Below are 19959 nucleotides of genomic sequence, written 5' to 3' on the forward strand. Positions count from 1 at the left end.
TGCTGCTCATAGGTAGCACCAATTGTCCTATAACTCAAAATAAATTACAACGGCACTTACCACTGTGTTTCCTCAAGCTGCTCATATTTGAGTTGGCAAGTGGATACTATAAAACTCACCTTTGGCACTGATCGTCGTAATATTTCTTTATATTCTTCCTTGTTGATTTTTTTACTGGTATAATATGGTTTCAGAGACAATTTGACTTCTTCAACTACTCGTTCCTGGCGGTTTAATTTCTTCAGGAACTGAAAGAAGGAAATTGAAATAAGTAACAAAAGACATACACAAAGACTAGCATTAGCACCACTATAACCTTCTCAATTCACTAAAAATAAATTATGGGATAAAATTGATTTGACTGACAGATTTCTCTTGTTAATTTTCGTGTACCAGTATTCTGATGAAATTACACTTTCTTTTATTTCTCATTCCATTCACTTTTTTCATTAATTTCCAAGAAAGATACTCTCCACAGTAAAAGCTGATTATGGATAAGTAGAATACCTCTCTACACTAATGTTGAAGAGTCTAATCTATCAAGAAGTAACAACACTCAAGTCCAATTCCTAAGGCAGGGTTGTCAATGGCATATGACACTAAACACTAACAACTTGTTTATTATGAACACCAATGTACAGCCAGAACAGAATGGAACTCCGGACAGTGTGTGCTGCTGTTTATACAAATACTGAATATTCCAGAATATACAAACATCATAAACATAAGAAACAATGAGAACCTTCCAGAAATTACAAAAGAACAAAGTAGTGCTGGTAATTGGACTGGGTTTTCAATTGGTTCCCTGTAGCACACCAGTCAGTGATGCTAACTGCTACACCACAGTGCATGCAGCACAGCTTGTGGCATTGCTCCCTCTCCTGGAGAAATAGTGACTTACTGTTTCTCAAGTTCGCAAGGGGGCTTACTACAGCATTCTGTATATACATCTTGTCAATGGTCCCCTTATGGCAGCATTGGCTAATCCTCACAGTCTGGTTGCATTGTCAGCATTGGATGTAGCCCATCCTGTTGAAGCTTTGCGACTTTTGAGCAGGTCTTCAGTTTCCTTGAACGAGAAGCCCCATCATCGATCTGCACATCTTGAGGGCTTCTTACAGAGGACGTGAACAACACCTCTCTGCTTTTGTCTTCTTGATGAAAGGTCATAATCTTTGTATGTGACATCTGATGAGCAACAAAGGCTACACTACAGCCCAAAGTACCACTTAAATAATTTTCCTGATACTAGCACTTTCTACATAGGTGTTAACATCCATACCAAGATTCACGACGGCATCTCACTGTTCAGTTTTGGTGTTAACAGTACTCTCAGTCTTTCTCCTGGGTGCCCAGGCTCCATATGCAAACCAGCTGTCTTGCTTCTTCCATTCTGGTGATGAGGTATTGCACATAGTCTTCTAGAGTATTGTTGGGTTGAAACAGGAACAATGTACCATTGTTCTTTTTGCACAAAACTATGGAGCAGAATGATCAGTATGAAGCCCATAAGGTCTTGTACCTCTGCTTTGTATACAAATGACACAATGGACAGTTTTGTATCCCAATCTCTTTGTTCAACATCAAAATACATTGACAGCATATCTGCCTATGTCTTATTACTGTATATTGTGAGGTAATTTGCTGTAGGTGGTGGGCAATTATCCTGTGGGTGATGATGTAACATGAAATTATCTCTGATACTAGTCCGAATGGAAAACTTTTCCACAATCTGATATGATCACACAAGGTGCTCCGTTCTTCAAAATGGTGTTTTCTACAAGGAACTTTCCAATTTCTGGAGCTTTGGCAGTCGGCACAGCTTTGGTGATAGCAAAACAGGTGGGGTATTCAGTGCACACTATTATTCATAGATTCCAATTTGTCTACTTTGGGAATCTCCCCAAGAGGTCGATTCCAATCCGGTGGAATGGAACCATTGCAGATGAAACTGGTACAAGATGGCCTGGAGGTAATTATGGCACGTGCTTCTATCACTGGTATGGCTCACATAGTGTCTGAAGAATAAGTAGATGTGGAGGGAGGGAGGGAGGGAGGGAGGGAGGGAGGGAGGGAGGGAGGGAGGGAGGGAGGGAGGGAGGACGAGGAGGAAGAAAGAAAGATTCACCACGAAGGAGTTATGTAAATTGGTCACAAATTCATATTCATACAGGTATCAATGAAAAATGCAAAACTGTGAACTTTGGTGGCTGACAGATTAATGTGTGATGCTACTATGTAATTTCACCGTGCAGCTGGCAAGGAGAGTAAACAACAGACATGTTGACACCACAGCAGAATGTCTTTGCAAATTTCATTTTGTGTACTCAGTGGGACAGTGACTATGCCTCATGCAGGCAAACAATATACACATATATTAGCAATTGAGGAAGGATATGTGGTTGGGCTCAAACAAGCTGGATGGAGTAATCAACACCAACAAGGCTGTTTGCAGTGATGTCAGGCAGATTCAGTCTGGAATCTAACTGACTGAAGTAGAATTGTTTTCAGTGATGAGTCTTGCTTCAAACTGTGCGCCAATGACCAACGAAGATGTGTCTGGAGAAGCCCAGGACAGTGCTGTGATACCAACCCGACTGTTACCCACCAGACAGCCTGATAACCAGGAGTAATGGTCTAATAGGGAGGCAATTCTTTTCATTACAGGACCCCTTTGGTTGTCATCCACAGCACCCTTACAGCACAGTGGTAACACACCATCAACTTGTTCATATTGTGACGCTCTTTCTCTTGAATAAATCATCCTATTTTTCTGGAACTGTCATTTGTAAGTACATGTACACCCCATCTACTGATTTCCATCTCATTCAGATAATTCCTTTATGGTGCATTCTTTTTTTCCTTCTCTTTTGGCGTCTTAGAGTGGACTTTGAGACAATTGGCAGTAGCTGATCTGGAATGACAAGCAACCATTCTTCCTCTAATACAATGTACCATTTACTAATTGGAATGACCGTTTGGTTAGTTCCTCCTCCTCTTATGCTTCTATGCTTTTCGGCACTGGTGGATCTTCTCTCTGTTTCGCAGAACGTCATTTAGTGCAGCAACGACAGAGATTTCATACAGACTGCCGATTCAACCACCGTCCTTGAAAGACAGTCGACTTCCTTTTGTTTGTGTCTGCTTTTAAATAACACTGTGACAATATATTCCTGATGACTCAGTGCCCATCTAATCAGTAGACCCAACAGAGCCTTCAGGCTAGGCAGCCAGCACAGGAAATGGAGGGCACTCATAACTGGGAATGGTTTGCCAAATAAAAAGGCCACAACATGTTGATGGCCCAACTGCAAGACACACATTCTCAACTGCAGAGTAGTTCATTGGGGTCTATGGGAGTATTCTGGAAGCATAAACTACCAGTATTTCAGCACCTTCCTGAATTTAAACTAGGACTGCACCTACATCACAACTGTTAACGTCAGTGTGACGTTCTGTCTCAATACTCTGATCATACAATGCTAAGACTAAAGATGATGTTAGTGTCTCCTTAACAACAAGAATAATGCCGATGGTGTTAGTGTTTCCTTAATGACAAGAATACATTTCCCTCGCAGCTCGTTCCCTGAAAATTTGGTATCTCCCTGCAGTATTTCCTGCAAGTGGCATGCCTTGGTGCAGAAGTCCTCTATCAATCGCTAGTAGTATGAGCACACTCCGAGTAAACTTCTCACATCACAAATGTGCTAAGGAGTTAGAAAATCGTCGACTACTCTTATTTTCTTGGAATCGGGATGAACTCCATTACCACAGTTTTCCACAACTGCCATAGAGAGAACATTTGATAGTAGATAATACTTTTGTCTGACTCTTTTTCTGTCGCATTTCCTTGACATGGTTGCACCACTTGATGAATTTCTCAGTTGTTGTGATTTCCTTTACCAGAGGAGCTACATACATGTTTTCTGTGACTCCTTTCAGCCAGTGTGATTTTGTCAGTTTCCATCATTTTTTGATTCACAATTAGGCATAAGGCAAAAACATTCTGTATGTAGGACTATCATTTCCCAATTACACTGAGCCTTGTTCTTCAATTGTTCTTCCAGTAAGAGGACTTGTTGCTGACTTTCACCAAATGTTTTCTTCAGTTTGTCCTGGATTTTGTCTCAGCTATCAAGTTTCTCTTTGTTGTTCACGAATCACTGATGAGCTGTACCACCCAAACAAATGTACAAATTTGCCAAACACAATATGTCATCCAACCTATTGTATTTGGTGACTTGGTCAAATATCTTTCAGCCATTTAGTCTCTGGACTAGCATCTCGGGAAAACACTGATGGATGCCTGATGTGTAGGTGACTGATTGATTGAGGGGAGTTATGGGACTAAATGACGAAGTAATCAGTCTCACGATCCCAAGTTACACACGGAAGAGAGGGGGGTGAATTAAAAGTTTAGACACACACAGTAGAAGATATAAAATGGTAGCCCAAATCTAAAAACTAGGAAAACACAGGGATCAAAGAATGGTCTTTGCAAGGGGGAGCGGTCATGTGTCCCAGGCCGAGAAAACCTGAAGAGAAGTCCCAATCACAAACACCCTTCCCCACTCCAGGTGTAAAACAAAACCTTATATCTGAAAATAAAAACCACATTCCTGGAGGAAACTGAGGACCAGTTCAACCACCCACGAATCGCCTGATAATACAAAACTTAATCTGGAAGACTGTACTTAGTATGAAGGGCCAAACGAAGGGGACATTCCACCAATATATGGGATACTGTCAGTCTGGCTCCATAACCACTTTGTGGCGGTGGTTCATTACACAAGATGAAACAAAGAGTGAGCCTGGTATGACTAATGTGTAGATGGCATAAGACAGTGGACTCCTTCCGAGAGGAGTGGAAGGAAGAATGCCAAACCGTAGCAGACTCCTTTAAATTGTCCACAGTTTATTACTGAGAGCAGTAGCACACCAGACGTCACACCACTTTTGGGCAACGAGAGATGTTACATAGATCTGCAGCTGGAATCATGAAACAGAATGGGGGTAAGTATCTGCTTCTCTAGCCAAACGGTCAGCCAGTTCATTCTCTGGGATGCCCACATGACTTGGGACCCGGAGAAAGACAAATGAGCAGACAGCACGGCCAAGGGCAGAAAGAAGGTCATGGATAACAGAGACTAATGGGTGATGAGAGTAGTATTGGTTGATAGCCTGCAGGCTGCTCATTGAGTCTGTACATATTAAAACACTATGGAGGGAGGCCTGAGAAACAAAATGGAGGGTTCTGTGAATGGATAGGAACTCTGCTGTGAACACACTAAATGATCTCGGCAATAAATGGTGTTCTAAGCCAGTAGGAGATGCGAAAGTATACCCTGCATTTTCTATTGTCTTACAACCATCAGTGTAGAAGATGGTAGCACCCTGGAACTCTGCAAGGATGGAATGTACAAGACACTGTAAAACCATATGGGCAACAGAGACCTCAGGACCCTGGAATAGTTTGGTGCTAATCCGTGGCCTAGGCACCATCCAAGAGACTGTGCAGGAGGAAATACAAGGAATGGATTCCAGTGAGTGGAGGGCGGTTATCAGGAGGGAGACATCCCTTGTTTGCAAAGAGGGCAGGGTACACAGAACGGTCAGGGGAATGGCAAATGGTGATTCCGAAAGAAACCAGGAGTTTGCTACATCGTTTTTGGAGGGGAGGGCTTCCCACTTCTGTGAGGAGAATGTCAACGAGACTAGTGTGAAAGGCACCAATAGCCAGAAACACCCCACAATGAAGGACAGTGTCAAGGAGTTTCAAAGTGGAGGGAACTGCTGAACCATAAACCTGACAACTATAATCTAGTCTGGACAAGACTAGAGCACCATGCATGTAGTCTTTAGGTGGCAAATATGAGGCAGCCCCATCAGCTTTTTATCAAAAATAAGGTCCAAGAAACGGGTCTGTGCTACCACATCAAGGAGCTGGTCGCCTAAATAAAGTTCTGCATTGGGATGAACTGTGGGTCAACGACAAAAATGCATAATAATAAGATGGCCAATTAGGAGACCCCTACCCATTGAAGTGGTACTCCCCCACAGCGAGTGGTGGACACTGAAGTCCCTGAGGAGGAGAAATGGGGAGTGGGAGTTGCTGTATTAAGGCAGACAGTTCAACATAATGAAGTGGCCTACCTGGAGAGAGGTAGACACTGCAAACAGTGAGTGCATGAGCCGTTTGCACTCTAACTACTACTGCTTCCAGGTTGGTACGAAGGATGATCCATTCACTAATGACATTAGTGTGAACCTAAGTGCAGACCCCTCCAGATGCTACTCCAGAGCCGGCATGGTTCTGATAAAACACGGAACATTGAAGAGTGGTCATCGTGGAATGTGTTTCTTGAAGAGAAAGAGAGAATGCAGAATAGGAGGAAACAAGATGACATATTTCCAGTAGGTGACGACAGTATCCATTGCAATTCCGCTAGATCATGTGGCATAAAGGAGTTGAAAGGTGGTCATTTCATTTAGTCAGTGGTTGTCACCGATTAGGATTGGGAGACATACATAAATAAGATGTCAGACTAAGGTTGCGAAGGGGGAGACGGAATCTCCAGGGGCATTGGACAGGGGGGGGGGGGGGAGGTGTCATTTCTTCTCTTTCAGAGGTGGGGGAGGGCAGGGCGCAGAAGGAGTACAGATGTCTGCAAGATCTGGAACCCAAAGAGAGTCGGCAACCTTGGGGTGCACAAATGGTGCATCTCGTGGCTGAGTTGTGGCCTGAGAGATGCTGGGGAGAGGGGTCCTAAGGGGGGGGGGGGAGGGGGCAAATCACAGGCAGATGATGGAAAAGGGGCACACTTCGTTGGCCGGGGAGAGGGCGTGGCTCCAAGAGGGGAGGTTGTGGGAAGTGCAGGGGAGGGGCAGAGGAGAGTGGGGACAGGGATGGGGTAAGGAAGACGTAAGACATAGGATGGGAGAAGGATGAAACAGAGGCAAAAGTTGAAGAAACCTACACTGGATGGAGTCTCTCATATTTTTGGCGAGCTTCAGCATAAGACAGGCAATCTAGGGACTTATACTTCTGGATCTTCCTTTCTCTCTTATAAGCTGGGCAATATGGTGGGTGAGGGAAGTGGCGGTCATGACAACTGACACACACATAGGTGGCAGAACACAGGAGCTTCCTTCGTGGAGTGGGTGTCCACAGTCACCACACAAAGGGTCTGCCATATAGCGGGAAGACATATGCCCAAAACACAAGCATCGAAAGTACTTTATCGGTGGTGGGATGTACAGCTTCTCATCTCATCTGTAGCACATAACCTTGACCTCCTCTGGGAGGATATCCCCCTCAAAAGCCAGAACGGAGGCATCGGTATCGGTGTGGTTGCCTTTGCACACGTCGAACAAAATAAACACCGTGCCGCTCCAGATTAGCCGCGAGTTCCTCATCAGTTTGCAAGATGAGATCCCTATGAAAAATCACTCCCTGGACAATATTGAGAGATTGTTGAGGACTAATAGACACTGGGACATTGCCAAGATGATCACAAGCATGAAGAGCTGCAGATTAAGTGGCAGAAGCAGCTTTGATCAACAGGGAGCGGGACCACATCTTACTGAGAGACTCTACTTCACCAAACTTGTCGTTGATATTCTCCAAAAAACAAAAACGATGGCTTTATGGTGGTGAATGTGTCCCCGTCCATCCTAGTACAGACGAGGTAGTGGGGAAAGTGTTTCACCCTAAGATGATGAGCCTGGGCCTCCTCCCATGGTGTAGCCAGGGAAGGGGAGGCTGCTGCATCATGCGATGCAGCATTCAATGATCCTTCACTATTTGAGAACGTCCAGATTTTTGCAGCTTGATATACTTCATGTGCCAAGCATCCAACCTGATACCACCCACTCTGATCAGGGGCTCTCCCCACGGGCGCCACCCAGCCACATGAAAGGCCGCCTGGCACGCCCGCTATTACCGGTAGTTTCAATGCTCAAAGAAGATACAGGGTTATTACAAATGATTGAAGCGATTTCACAGCTCTACAATAACTTTATTATTTGAGATATTTTCAAAATGCTATGCACACACGTACAAAAACTCAAAAAGTGTTTTTAGGCATTCACAAATGTTCGATATGTGCCCCTTTAGTGATTCGGCAGACATCAAGCCGATAATCAAGTTCCTCCCACACTCGGCGCAGCATGTCCCCATCAATGAGTTCGAAAGCATCGTTGATGCGAGCTCGCAGTTCTGGCACGTTTCTCGGTAGAGGAGGTTTAAACACTGAATCTTTCACATAACCCCACAGAAAGAAATCGCATGGGATTAAGTCGGGAGAGCGTGGAGGCCATGACATGAATTGCTGATCATGATCTCCACCACGACCGATCCATCGGTTTTCCAATCTCCTGTTTAAGAAATGCCGAACATCATGATGGAAGTGCAGTGGAGCACTATCCTGTTGAAAGATGAAGTCGGCGCTGTCGGTCTCCAGTTGTGGCATGAGCCAATTTTCCGTGGGCTACGTGTGAAACTTGCCCGCACGCGTTCAACCGTTTCTTCGCTCACTGCAGGCCGACCCGTTGATTTCCCCTTACAGAGGCATCCAGAAGCTTTAAACTGCGCATACCATCGCCGAATGGAGTTAGCAGTTGGTGGATCTTTGTTGAATTTGTCCTGAAGTGTCGTTGCACTGTTATGACTGACTGATGTGAGTGCATTTCAAGCACGACATACGCTTTCTCGGCTCCTGTCGCCATTTTGTCTCACTGGGCTCTCGAGCGCTCTAACGGCAGAAACCTGAAGTGCGGCTTCAGGCGAACAAAACTGTATGAGTTTTTCTACGTATCTGTAGTGTGTCGTGACCATATGTCAATGAATGGAGCTACAGTAAATTTATGAAATCCCTTCAATCATTTGTAATAGCCCTGTAAGTAACCACTCCTTGGCATACATGGGGAGGGAACAGCTCAGGTATCAGTAGTGTGACCTCTGTGTTGTCAGGGGCCTCAGCCAGGTAGGTACGTGACAGTCCCACCACATAGACTGGCTACACATGCTGGTGAATTAGCAGGGTGGAGAGGGGCTACGGCAGCAAAGGAAGAGGGGCAGGAAGGGGGTAGAGGAATCCACTCCATAGATGCTAGGGAAGGAGTTCTTCCCCAAATGGCTCACACTAAAAACAAAAAAATTCAAAGTGGAGGTCAAACCGAAGTGCAGACCTAAACACTACAAAGGATGAAAGAGAACAGGTGGGAGGAACAAAATTGCAAGCAATACAGGGAACCAGGTGGATAGCCAGGCCGACATAAATCAGAACACCAACAAAGGGGAAGGCGGGGGCAGTGGGAAAGGAGCGAGGATAGGGATGGAGGGAGGGGCAGGGTGAAGGAAATGCAGCCTCGGGGCCCCGTGTGCGTCACTCATGAACTCATGAAAGAGCCACAAGCCCAATGGGGGGGGGGGGGGGGGGATGTGTACCTGGCTTCTTGTTTTGGAACCCATTGGTATCCTGAATATTTGAACCTAGGCAACCATTTACAGCTTGTATTCCAGTTCCTGTCCATGTAAGCAACAGCTTTTATGCTACCTGATTAGAGCAATTGTGCTGTAGCTGTTTTAAAGCAACCACCATCTCCACCAAATAATGTCACATCATAACGAAGTCCCAAGTCCAAATTCGAAAGCACATTCATCAATGAAATACAACACTTATCAATGAAAGCATGTTTATTACAAACACCAATGTAGACCCAGAACAGAACTGAACTCGTGGGTGGAGAGCGCTACTATTTATACAAACATCGAATATTCCAGAACACACAAACATCATAAACATAAGAAATTGCAAGGACCTTCGAGAAGTAATAATACTAAATAACAAATAATTGCCGGTGGTCAGGTTTTAACTAGCAATTCGAAACACGCCATTCAGTGGTGCTAATCACTAAATTACATTGCTTGCACCATGGCAATGCAACTTCAAAAAAGAGAGAGGGGGAGAGAGAGAGAGAGAGAGAGAGAGAGAGAGAGAGAGAGAGAGAGAGAACATTTTTGACACTAAATGAGCATTAATGTTTTCCAATGTATCTTCTATATGAGATTTTGAAAACAACGGTAATTTTCAAAGTACAATGGATATCATTCACCTCACTTGACTGTAGAAAAAATGTTTGATAAATGTCATTTCTGTTGAATGAGGTCATCTTCACTGTTTGTCAACAATCAGTTATCAATGTGATGAACAACAGCTGAATACAGATGCACCACCAGCTGTTGTAAACATAAGTAAGAAGCACATTGCCAGATGTGCCATGCCATGGATGGTAGTCTTACTCTGATGGAACTAAGTCTTTAATACTTACTCTGAAAAGTATAGTGTAGGTAAACATAATGGAGGTAATTAATACAACAAAGATACGTATGATGGGAATGTTTCATCCACTCTTTACCTCCATTATCTATTATACTAATTAATCTTAATTATGCATTATATTATGTACTTAAAGCAAGAACTTAATTCATCTAAGAAAAAAGAAATTTTAAAGTCAATTCACAAAACAAATAAATACCGAGATACAATATTTCAGTATCTGCTAGCTATAAATTTAGTTCTGTGTACTGTTTAGTCATTTCTTTAACACATGGAAAATGACAATTTTCTTTACCTTACAGAATGCAGTTTGTTATAACATGCTTTCAACTGTATAGATTCAAAACGTAAGAACTCTCTTACCAGCTATAAGGGTGGGATGTACGTGGTTAATTGAAATAAGTTATTTATATGGGAATGGTACAGAACTACAACTTTGTAAGGCCATTGTATGTTTCTACTGACCACAAAGAGAAATAGTAAAGTAAATAACTCTGTGTGTGTGTGTGTGTGTGTGTGTGTGTGTGTGTGTGTGTAAGGGGGAGAGGGGGACGCTAGCGTAGCTTTCCTGTTACACTGGTGGATAAAATAGTTCACAAGTTTCCCTGTGATTATATTGTCCCATATATTTACCATCTCACTGCGAGTTGAGGGGAAACAAGAGCAACATAAAAAACTGAAGAACATTTTATCACAGGCAATCCAGTTAGGCACTTGGGCACAGTACCTTCAAAATCATCGAGGCACTAGCCTTTCCAAGTGCAAATATCAGTGGTCTACCACACATACTTGAACTGTGAAGATAAACTGCAATAGATAAAAGTGTGTGAATGATACTGGGCATTGCTGGCTGGCTCATTTTTTATCACTGTGTAGCCACAAGTGCAACAAGTCACAAAAGATTTTGCACTGGAAAACAACAGGAGTGTAATCATATCACCCATAGCCACCTCCTCGGTATGGAAGCCAGTCTTCCACAAAAATAACCCTTCTGCTAGATCGTCACAGATCATGAGGATCAACATGGGCACAATAAACACCTTGTTGTGTGTTTGAAACATGGAGAAAGTCACCTAGATTGATTATCTGGTTGTACTTCACATGTTCATACACATCTTCCAAGATGTGAGGTGTTGAAGAGCACATGACTTGATGGGTTCCTCTTTCTAAAAGCTACAGTTCAAGCCGATACTGGAATACTCACATGAGAAGTGTGTGTGTTGAATGAAAAAGCTCATATTTTTAGACACAAGTACGACACTTATCAGCCAAACTTCAATATAGTCAGGAGCAAACTTGCAAACAGAACCTACTGCTGAAGATCCAGTATCTCCTTATTCAACTGAAATGGGTTAAAATGAAGAAACATAGCTCAATAAAACGTAGAAAACTAAAGAACAATGGACTGGCCTCTTCACTGCGCAAAACTTTTTGTTAAAACATTTATCTTACTATTCACCTATATAGGTGTATGAAAGCAGTGCTGTTATCATAGGTTTCTTAAAATAGAGGCACAGTTATTAAGAAAATTTCAAAAATGTGTTAGACAATATTTCAAAGACAAATCTTCTGCTTATTAACTGCTACTGTCTAAACACATTATGCTATGTGACCAAGCATCCAAGGAATAACTCAAACTTCATTGTCACATATTTTTAGTTATTTTCGTAGACAGTGGCTGCATTGATAAACTGATTTCAGTGTTTCCATGGACACCAAAGGAGCATTTTAGCTAATTAGTAGTAGCAGCATGGAAGCAAGTGCCCTGTATAATCTCTGTATGTCATTGCCTCGTAAGAGAGATTTTACTACACAGTGAAAAGCACAGTCGTTATAACAATATACAGGTACGACAAGTTTACTATGTTACTTTCCATACTATACAATGTCACACAATCTGCACTTTTGTTGTGGCAATTAGACAGAGATGTCTATGCAATTGTGAGCAATCTCTTGTGACATAGCAGCACATCAATGAGAATGCTGCAGCCACCAATACCATGAACAACATGACACATGTGTAAGTCTCTCACTTGAGCCAACAATAAAACCTGGGGGGCCTGGAAAGGCTCGAGCAGTTGTCTGTGTTTACTGACAAACTTCTGATCTCTAGCACGCACCTATTGCTTGGCTGCTTAATGGAATGACTTCAGCTATAGATACTTCTTTCCCATCATTCAGGGTTACTTATTCTTCCTCATGCTGTCTGCCGATGGTCACAGCCTTGGTAGAAACCTCTAACAATTTAGTAATCTTATGTCTACCTGTATTATTTAGGAATAAAGGAGATGGCTCACCGAAAGGTAGAAGTGCTACGTCGTCAACAGGTACACAAACAAAAGGTACAGAGCTTTACTTTGCTATCTTTCAGAATGAAATTCCTCACACACACATGCTTGTCTCCCAACATTGTGCCACACATGTAGTGAGACAGGTGTGTGTGTGTGTGTGTGTGGGGGGGGGGGGGGGGGTGTTTCTGCTACAAGCTAGCAAAGCAAAGCTCTGTACCTTTTGTTTGTGTACCTGTTGACGACGTAGCACCTCTGCCTTTCGGTGAGCCATCTCCTTTATTCCTAAATAATACAGGTAGACATAAGATTACTAAACTGTTAGAGATTTCTACCAAGACTGCGACCATTGGCAGACAGCATGAGGAAGAACACGTAACCCTGAATGACGGGCAAGAAGTATCTATAGCTGAAGTTGAAAATGCACTTAAATGAGAAACAGAAAAGCCCCTGGAAAGGATATGATACCAAATAAAATTTAAATAAAAAAATAAAATTTCTGCTACAAGCTTGAGAAAGGACTTTCATTCTGAAAGCTAGCAAAGCAAAGCTCTGTACCTTTTGTTTGTATATCTGTCGATGACGCAGTGCTTCTGTCTTTCGGTGAGTTGCCTCCTTTATTCCTAAATAATTTGTTATTCTCGACCAGAACTTTCCATACATTATTATGTCTATCTGCGACACTCTTCCTTCTAGTTCTCGAGTTCCATAATTGTAGATCTTCCTGTAGACATTCTGGTCTTTAAAAGTTTGATGTTTCAACTTTTTCATTTGTTTGCACATGATCAGAATATCATTAAATTTCCTTAGATCTTTTCTTATTTCTTTCTGGGCAGTCTTATTAAGAGCTGTATATTCTGCTTGACTCCTTTCCATTGTCTCCTGTCTTCAATGAGTGGCATGATACACCTGAAAGTTGGCTGTTATTAGATTTCTGGAGCAGGCTCTGTTTTTCTGTACTTTGGATGCTTCCTGTAATTTTCTCAGCAAGTTTGTTTAGTTCAATGACACAGTCTCAGATATTCTGTTTCTCAGATATAGTTTGCTGAAATTATGTTTTCTGTTTCAAAAAATCACCCACTCTTAGGAAAGTGTGCTTTGTATCACCATTGATCACTCCCTGGTTTGATGACCATGGCTCTTCCATGTCTATTGAGATTGGATGGGTTTCTTAAAGAAGGTATTCAGAGAACAGAACTTTTCAGCTGTAATATATTCTACCATTCATTTACCTCTTTCAGTTCTACAGCCTAACGCATAGTTGCCAGAATTCCATAGGTCTCCATCTATATTTTGTCTTATTTTTGCATTGAAATCTCCCACGATGATACTCAATTGCATCTTCTAAGAATCTTTGTCTTTAATGATATCTTTGTTTAGTTGTTCTACCTCTTCTTCATCAGAATTGCTGATTGGGGCATAAACTTGGAGGATCTGTATGCTAAATATGCTGTTCAATTTTCAGTATATATCACTTTAAGAGAAATGCATACCATCTTGTGAACGAATTTTTTTATATTCCTGTTGACTAGGATAGCAACTTCATGTAAAGACATATCCTCATTATCTCATAAGGTGACATGACTTGATGGCAGGGTCTCAGGTTTTTCTCCTTGTAGACTTGTCACGCAGATACCCAGGATATCCCATTTAATGTCTTGCAGTTATTGTTCTAGTCTGTCAGTTAGTGATGTAAGCTTTGACAGACATGGCACAGCTGCAGGTATTTGCGGAAAACTTCACACTGCATTTGCTCCTATCAACTTCCATCCCAAATTTGCTCAAGTCTTCAGCTTCCTCATAGTTCTGGTGAATGGGGCTACTCTTATTTCCTTACTCTATCTCCTTGAATTTGTCCTCCCTCAGAATCCTTGAGACAAACTGATAAATAATCATTGAGAAATTCTGAGCATTTCTCTCTATTTACCAGGGTTAATTTAATTCGAAAATTCGAAATCACCACTGGAATTTAAGGAAGGTGATTGGCATTTAAAATACCTTGCTTACCAGACGTGATGCTGAGTTAATAATCATAGTCGCTAACTAGCCCTAACCTGGGAAACAGATGTTATCTCTCCATACTATTATTACATCATCCACAAAGGCAGGGCTGCCCCTTCCATCAATTCCACCATACTGATGACCTCAAAAAAATGAGGTTTTGCTCCTCACCCTCCTCGTTTCTCAATCAGGTTTAGGATCAGCTACGGCTTACGTACACAAATCCCTGCAGTGGCTTCTAGTTTATGTTCTCAATGTTCGCAAAAGAAACAATATCAGTCATATATGGGTCTGATAGTTTATTCCTGCAGCCTAAGCCATTTTAATTTAGCAGAAATGCCCAGCATTGTTCGCAGATTTGCTACACACTATGCACCTGCAGATGAATTACACTGTTCTCTAATATGCCCTGGGCAGTCAAGTTTGTCATGTAACATTAATGTTGCCATACCATTCCCTAGTAGTGATTCCAAAAATCATTCCAGATTTCAAACCCACTAAAAGCTCTGACCACTAATGCATTAACAAGCAGAGATCACACACTTTCGCGAACCCCATACTCACCACCTGTCCAAACCCTCAGATGCATCAAGTAGTTTTTTCTTCATCAAAAACTGATTTTAAGTATTGTCATCATTGGTCACACGAAGACCACAATACGTCACTGCCTGCAATACTGTTGTTTGAACATCACAGCACAGCCCGGCCAGCCAACTTGCTCAACTGTGCACCAATGAACACTTTCTTGAAACTTCCTGGCAGATTAAAACTATGTGCCAGACATAGATTCGAATTTTGTACCTTTGCTTTTCATGGGCAAGAGCTCTAACAACTTCACGGAAGCTCTCCTGAAAAACTTGTAGGACTAGCATTCATTAAAGAAAGGATATTGCAGAGTCATGACTTAGCCACAGCCTGGGGGTTGTTTCCAAAATCAAATTTTCACTCTGTGGTGGATGATATGAAACTTCCTGGCAGATTAAACCTGTTTGCCAGACCAAGTCATGAACTCAGGATCTTTTCCTTTCATGGGCAAGTGCTCTACTGGAAAAGATCCCAAGTTTGAGTCTTGGCCTGGCACACTGTTGTAATCTGTCAAGAAGTTTCATATCAGCACACACTCTGCTGCCAAGTGAAAGTTTCATTGTGGGAACACTTCCTTTCTTGTCTGATAATGAGCAACAAGAATGTTCTTTCTATTTTACGTCTGTAGCTGCCGACACAAATGGAGCCACATCAGTAGTGTAAGCTGCAGTAGGCCAACTAAATAATGAGTAAAAATCACTCTGGTTCCAATATACACAGTGGTTGTAATTAAATTTTCACTATCTGAGTCAGTGAAGATGGAGAACTATTTACTGTATGGGTACCCAACTTTATACGGATGATGTGGACTGTATGCTGCAGGATTTGCATTGTTAGCAGTGTTAGTGTTATGACTTTCCATTAGGTACAGGTTGAAACAAAATCATCAGTGTGTATTACAATTGCAGACAGTCAACATTACTCTGAACAAGGTGAGCAGAGCTTTACTCAAAAAGCTGTTTTCAAAAAACAACAGCAATAGGGGTGCGGTTCTTCGCAAGTATTGGCACATAAAATGAATATGGAGAGGTCCTCTTCCTGCACTGGGGTTGAAGAACTCGATTTGGAAGTTGGAATTCACTGGCGATTTGGGAATTGCTCCTGCGAGCAATTGCGCTACAAATCGTTGAAGAATTTACTGTTGCCATAGCTGAGAATACTGAACACAATGCACAACCTTCAAGCAGTGCACAAGCTGCGTCATGATAACTGAAAATTCCATGGTCCACCATTTGAAAAGTACTGCAAACAATTTCGAAATGGTATTTCTAGAGCCGTTCCAGTCAGTTGTTGATGCAGATGGTTGTCACATTGAGCAACATTTGTAACCTACACTGTAAACATGGTACGCAATTAACAAATGTAACCCCTCTTGCGTGGAAATTAACACATGTTTCTTTCAATGGTTTATTCGGTACCTCTCTTCCACATGTCCTTACAAACGTTTCCACAAAGTTTCATTGTCCTACGGAAGTTTAATTATGACCATCCTGCACATTAAGTTGTTAACAGCCCAGTGCTAAACTGGCTTGAGTAAGCCTGCAAGATGCTCACAACATCCACAACAAATTAGCATCCCGTTCCCTTTCAAAGGAAAGTGACACAGTCGATGCAATGGACGGCCTACAAACATGCTATCAGTCAGGAGCTCCACCACTGCCAAGTGTACTGCACTGATCGATCTCTTTGCAGCAAAGAATTCATTCCATGTAAAGAGAACTCAAATAGAAAGACATCTCTTGCAAAGTCATAGTCACTGTAGTTACAAAACAGTTATTTCAAATAATTTTGAGCTAAATGCCTTTACCAAATTTGATTCCCTATTCAAGATTCTATCAATTTAATCACTCCAGAGATTCATTTTCATAGGTTGGAAATTGTACATCAACACCAATCTTCTACATTCTTCATTACTGTTTTTGGGCACAAAAATATCATTACAGCACATATCAGTATTAAGCTCAAGTCAATTAAAAAGTGTTGCAGGGGCTGACCCATCGGCATTAAATCAATTGCAAGAGAACAAAATTCTCCCCAACCCTTGACCATCGTTGAGCCTGTAGCTTCCTGTAACTGTGCTATATCTCTAGAAATAATCAGGAAACTTCCTGCTAACTCAGGTTGTGTGATGAATTCAAATCAACAATAAATGCCGAATTAATGGTGGATTCATATGTGATACCCTGACAAGAGTAAGGTTAGCACTTTTACAGAGTCTATCTAGTGGGTGCATATTTGCACTTACCACTAGATGTGAAATCTATGTCATGGTGGTTAACATCCCCTTTAGCCTCATTCACTAACTTTGCCTCCCACTTGCATTGGCAAGTGTACACTGCCTACATTTCCTTATATAAGCAAATCATTTAAGTAATATTACAGTTAATGGCGAGAGCAAAGACAGGCAACTATTCAACTCATAAGCTGTGTTTACAGGCTTCCAAGAAACTATGTTTATCTCATAATTCTGACAGTCATAAAAACAATATCTTGAAACTGCAATGCCAACAGGACCGTAAGAGGCAAAAAATCTATGTTTAATGATTGAAAATATTAACTGGGCTGTTGAAATTATAATACAGATATATGTAAATACACCTGAAAGACTCTTAAGCACCCTGACAAATATTTGTAGGAAATTTTCATAGGACTATTCACTCGCTCATGATAGTAGGATCTCTCGGCACTTACACTGACATTTTATATCAAACCAGTTGTGTGATTTTAGTCCTCAGCAATGGCATATTGAAACATGGACATTGTGTTTGACAGCATCCAATCTTCTTGCAAATTTGCTTTGACAGTTTCTCTTCAGGTACCATCCTGTATTATTGACAAGAGCCAATCTCGATGTGGTAACTAAGGAGAAAGAACACTACCTGCACATACAGCATGTTTAACAGTCTTTGTATTAAAACCTCTGGGGATGATAGATCATGTTATGAGGAAGAATTAGTTCCTGATTCACTTCTAAACTATCTTTCTCCACTTATAGATACTGAGTCTCATGGGATTCTTGTTAAAATCACTGACATTTTATTGGGGCAGGTAGTATGCAGCACACCTGGTTAGTAGACCCTACTAATTCGGTGAAATCTCGTCGTCCATTGGCCAGTAAATACTAAAAGACACCTAGCATTGCCAGGAAGTGTAAGCAAGCTAACTCTTTATTTCTAACAAAAGCTGTATCTCATGATCTAATCTCCCCTAAATATTTGATGCAAACACTTTGAAACACCCTGTATATTTTCACATACCACTGTGCAACACACAGCATAGCATACTATGCCATTGTAAGACATTCCCTACACTGTTCCATCCACATATATAGAAAAGTGAAAAAGAGCTCCGTTTGCATCAGTCTTTCCTTTTGTCGATAATGAATACTGCAGGTATGTTTTATAGGGTACCTAAAATATTGTTTCTGCAGTCATATAACTTCTGAACTGACTGAACTAGTTACCATTAGTACCATGTCTTCCTCCCTCAACCTTTCACTGATCTGACCTGTTGGTCCCACTTTACAGGGTGGTTGTAATTAAAGTTTCACTACATGATAGGGCACACATGAAAAAATGAGTGATTGTAGGACAACATTTGTAAGGACAGGCAGAATAAAAATAATGAATAACCACAAAAGAAACACATTTTAATTTCCACATGAGAGGGTAACATTTGTCAACTGTGTACCACATTTAAATTCCACGTTATAAATGTTGCTCTATGTGATGACCATCAGCATCCATGACAGCCTGGAACCACACTCGAGACTGTTCTACTGCTGCCCGAAATATCACAGGTCGTGTGTTAGCTACCTCCATTGTTATGCTCATCTTCAATCTCCATGTGTTAGCATCCTGTTGATAAACCCTGGCTTTAAGGTAACCACACAGTCAGAAAACACACAGATCCAAATCTGGTGATATTGGTGGCCACACAGGTTAGAATGATCAGCCACTGATTCGGTTTCCTTCAAATGTGTTATGGAGTGAGCTCTATTGCTGCAGTTCAACTTGATTTATGAGTAAAGCCCTACCCTCCTTGTCCTGATCCATGTGGGCTGACTGCAACTACAATGCAAGTGTTTCAACCCTACACACCACACTAGTGCCGGCACCTAGTGGCAAGTCACAACACTACACCACCAACAACACAAATCCTGCAATGCACAATCTGAAGATCATTCCAACAAAGTTGGGTACTCATACGGTAAACAGTTTTCTCTACAGACTGGCACAAAAGGTGAAAGTTTAATTATAACTATCCTGTATATCATTCTAACAAAACTTCTAAATATTTAATCAACGAGACTTGCTCAAGATGTTTATCACCAATTCTACTTCACAGTTTCTGCACAAATAGTACAATAGAATGAAAGCCTGGCAAAGCAGTATGATACAATACAATGCTGAAACACACAATAAACTCCCAGTTCAACTTTGAAAGCACAAGATTCCACAAAAAGACTGCAGTGATAGCATGAAGTGGGACCTCCCCAAGCACAGTCATAAAAGTTCTTGAGTGGAGGACCTACACTAGTAGTGTCAATAAAACCCTTCACAGTTATTTACTTTCAATTTCATCTTCCTTTTATCTTTTGTGGCTTACCTTGTATATTCTTTAATTTGGCCTCATCACTAATATTACAGTTTCTTTTGTCTTACTCCGTAGCTATCCACTTTTCATTCACCTAACATGTGACTATGAATCTGTTCCTTCATTATTTGTAATTTTCATACTGCCCC

At 41.6% G+C, this 19959-nt stretch overlaps 1 protein-coding gene across 7 annotated transcripts in view; it reads right to left on the minus strand.

Moving 5' to 3' along the window:
• The window catches only part of LOC126184547 (serine/arginine repetitive matrix protein 2-like), a 294117-nt gene that overhangs the window by 159002 nt on the left and 115156 nt on the right, over positions 1-19959 (minus strand). For all 7 annotated transcript variants that reach the window (XM_049926972.1, XM_049926970.1, XM_049926968.1 and 4 more), the window contains one exon: positions 120-248. In XM_049926972.1, coding sequence (XP_049782929.1) covers positions 120-248 — 129 coding nt within the window. The remainder of the gene's footprint in view (positions 1-119; positions 249-19959) is intronic.

The sequence above is a fragment of the Schistocerca cancellata genome, chromosome 4 (genome assembly GCF_023864275.1).
Source record: "Schistocerca cancellata isolate TAMUIC-IGC-003103 chromosome 4, iqSchCanc2.1, whole genome shotgun sequence".
Taxonomy (NCBI): Eukaryota; Metazoa; Arthropoda; class Insecta; order Orthoptera; family Acrididae; genus Schistocerca; species Schistocerca cancellata.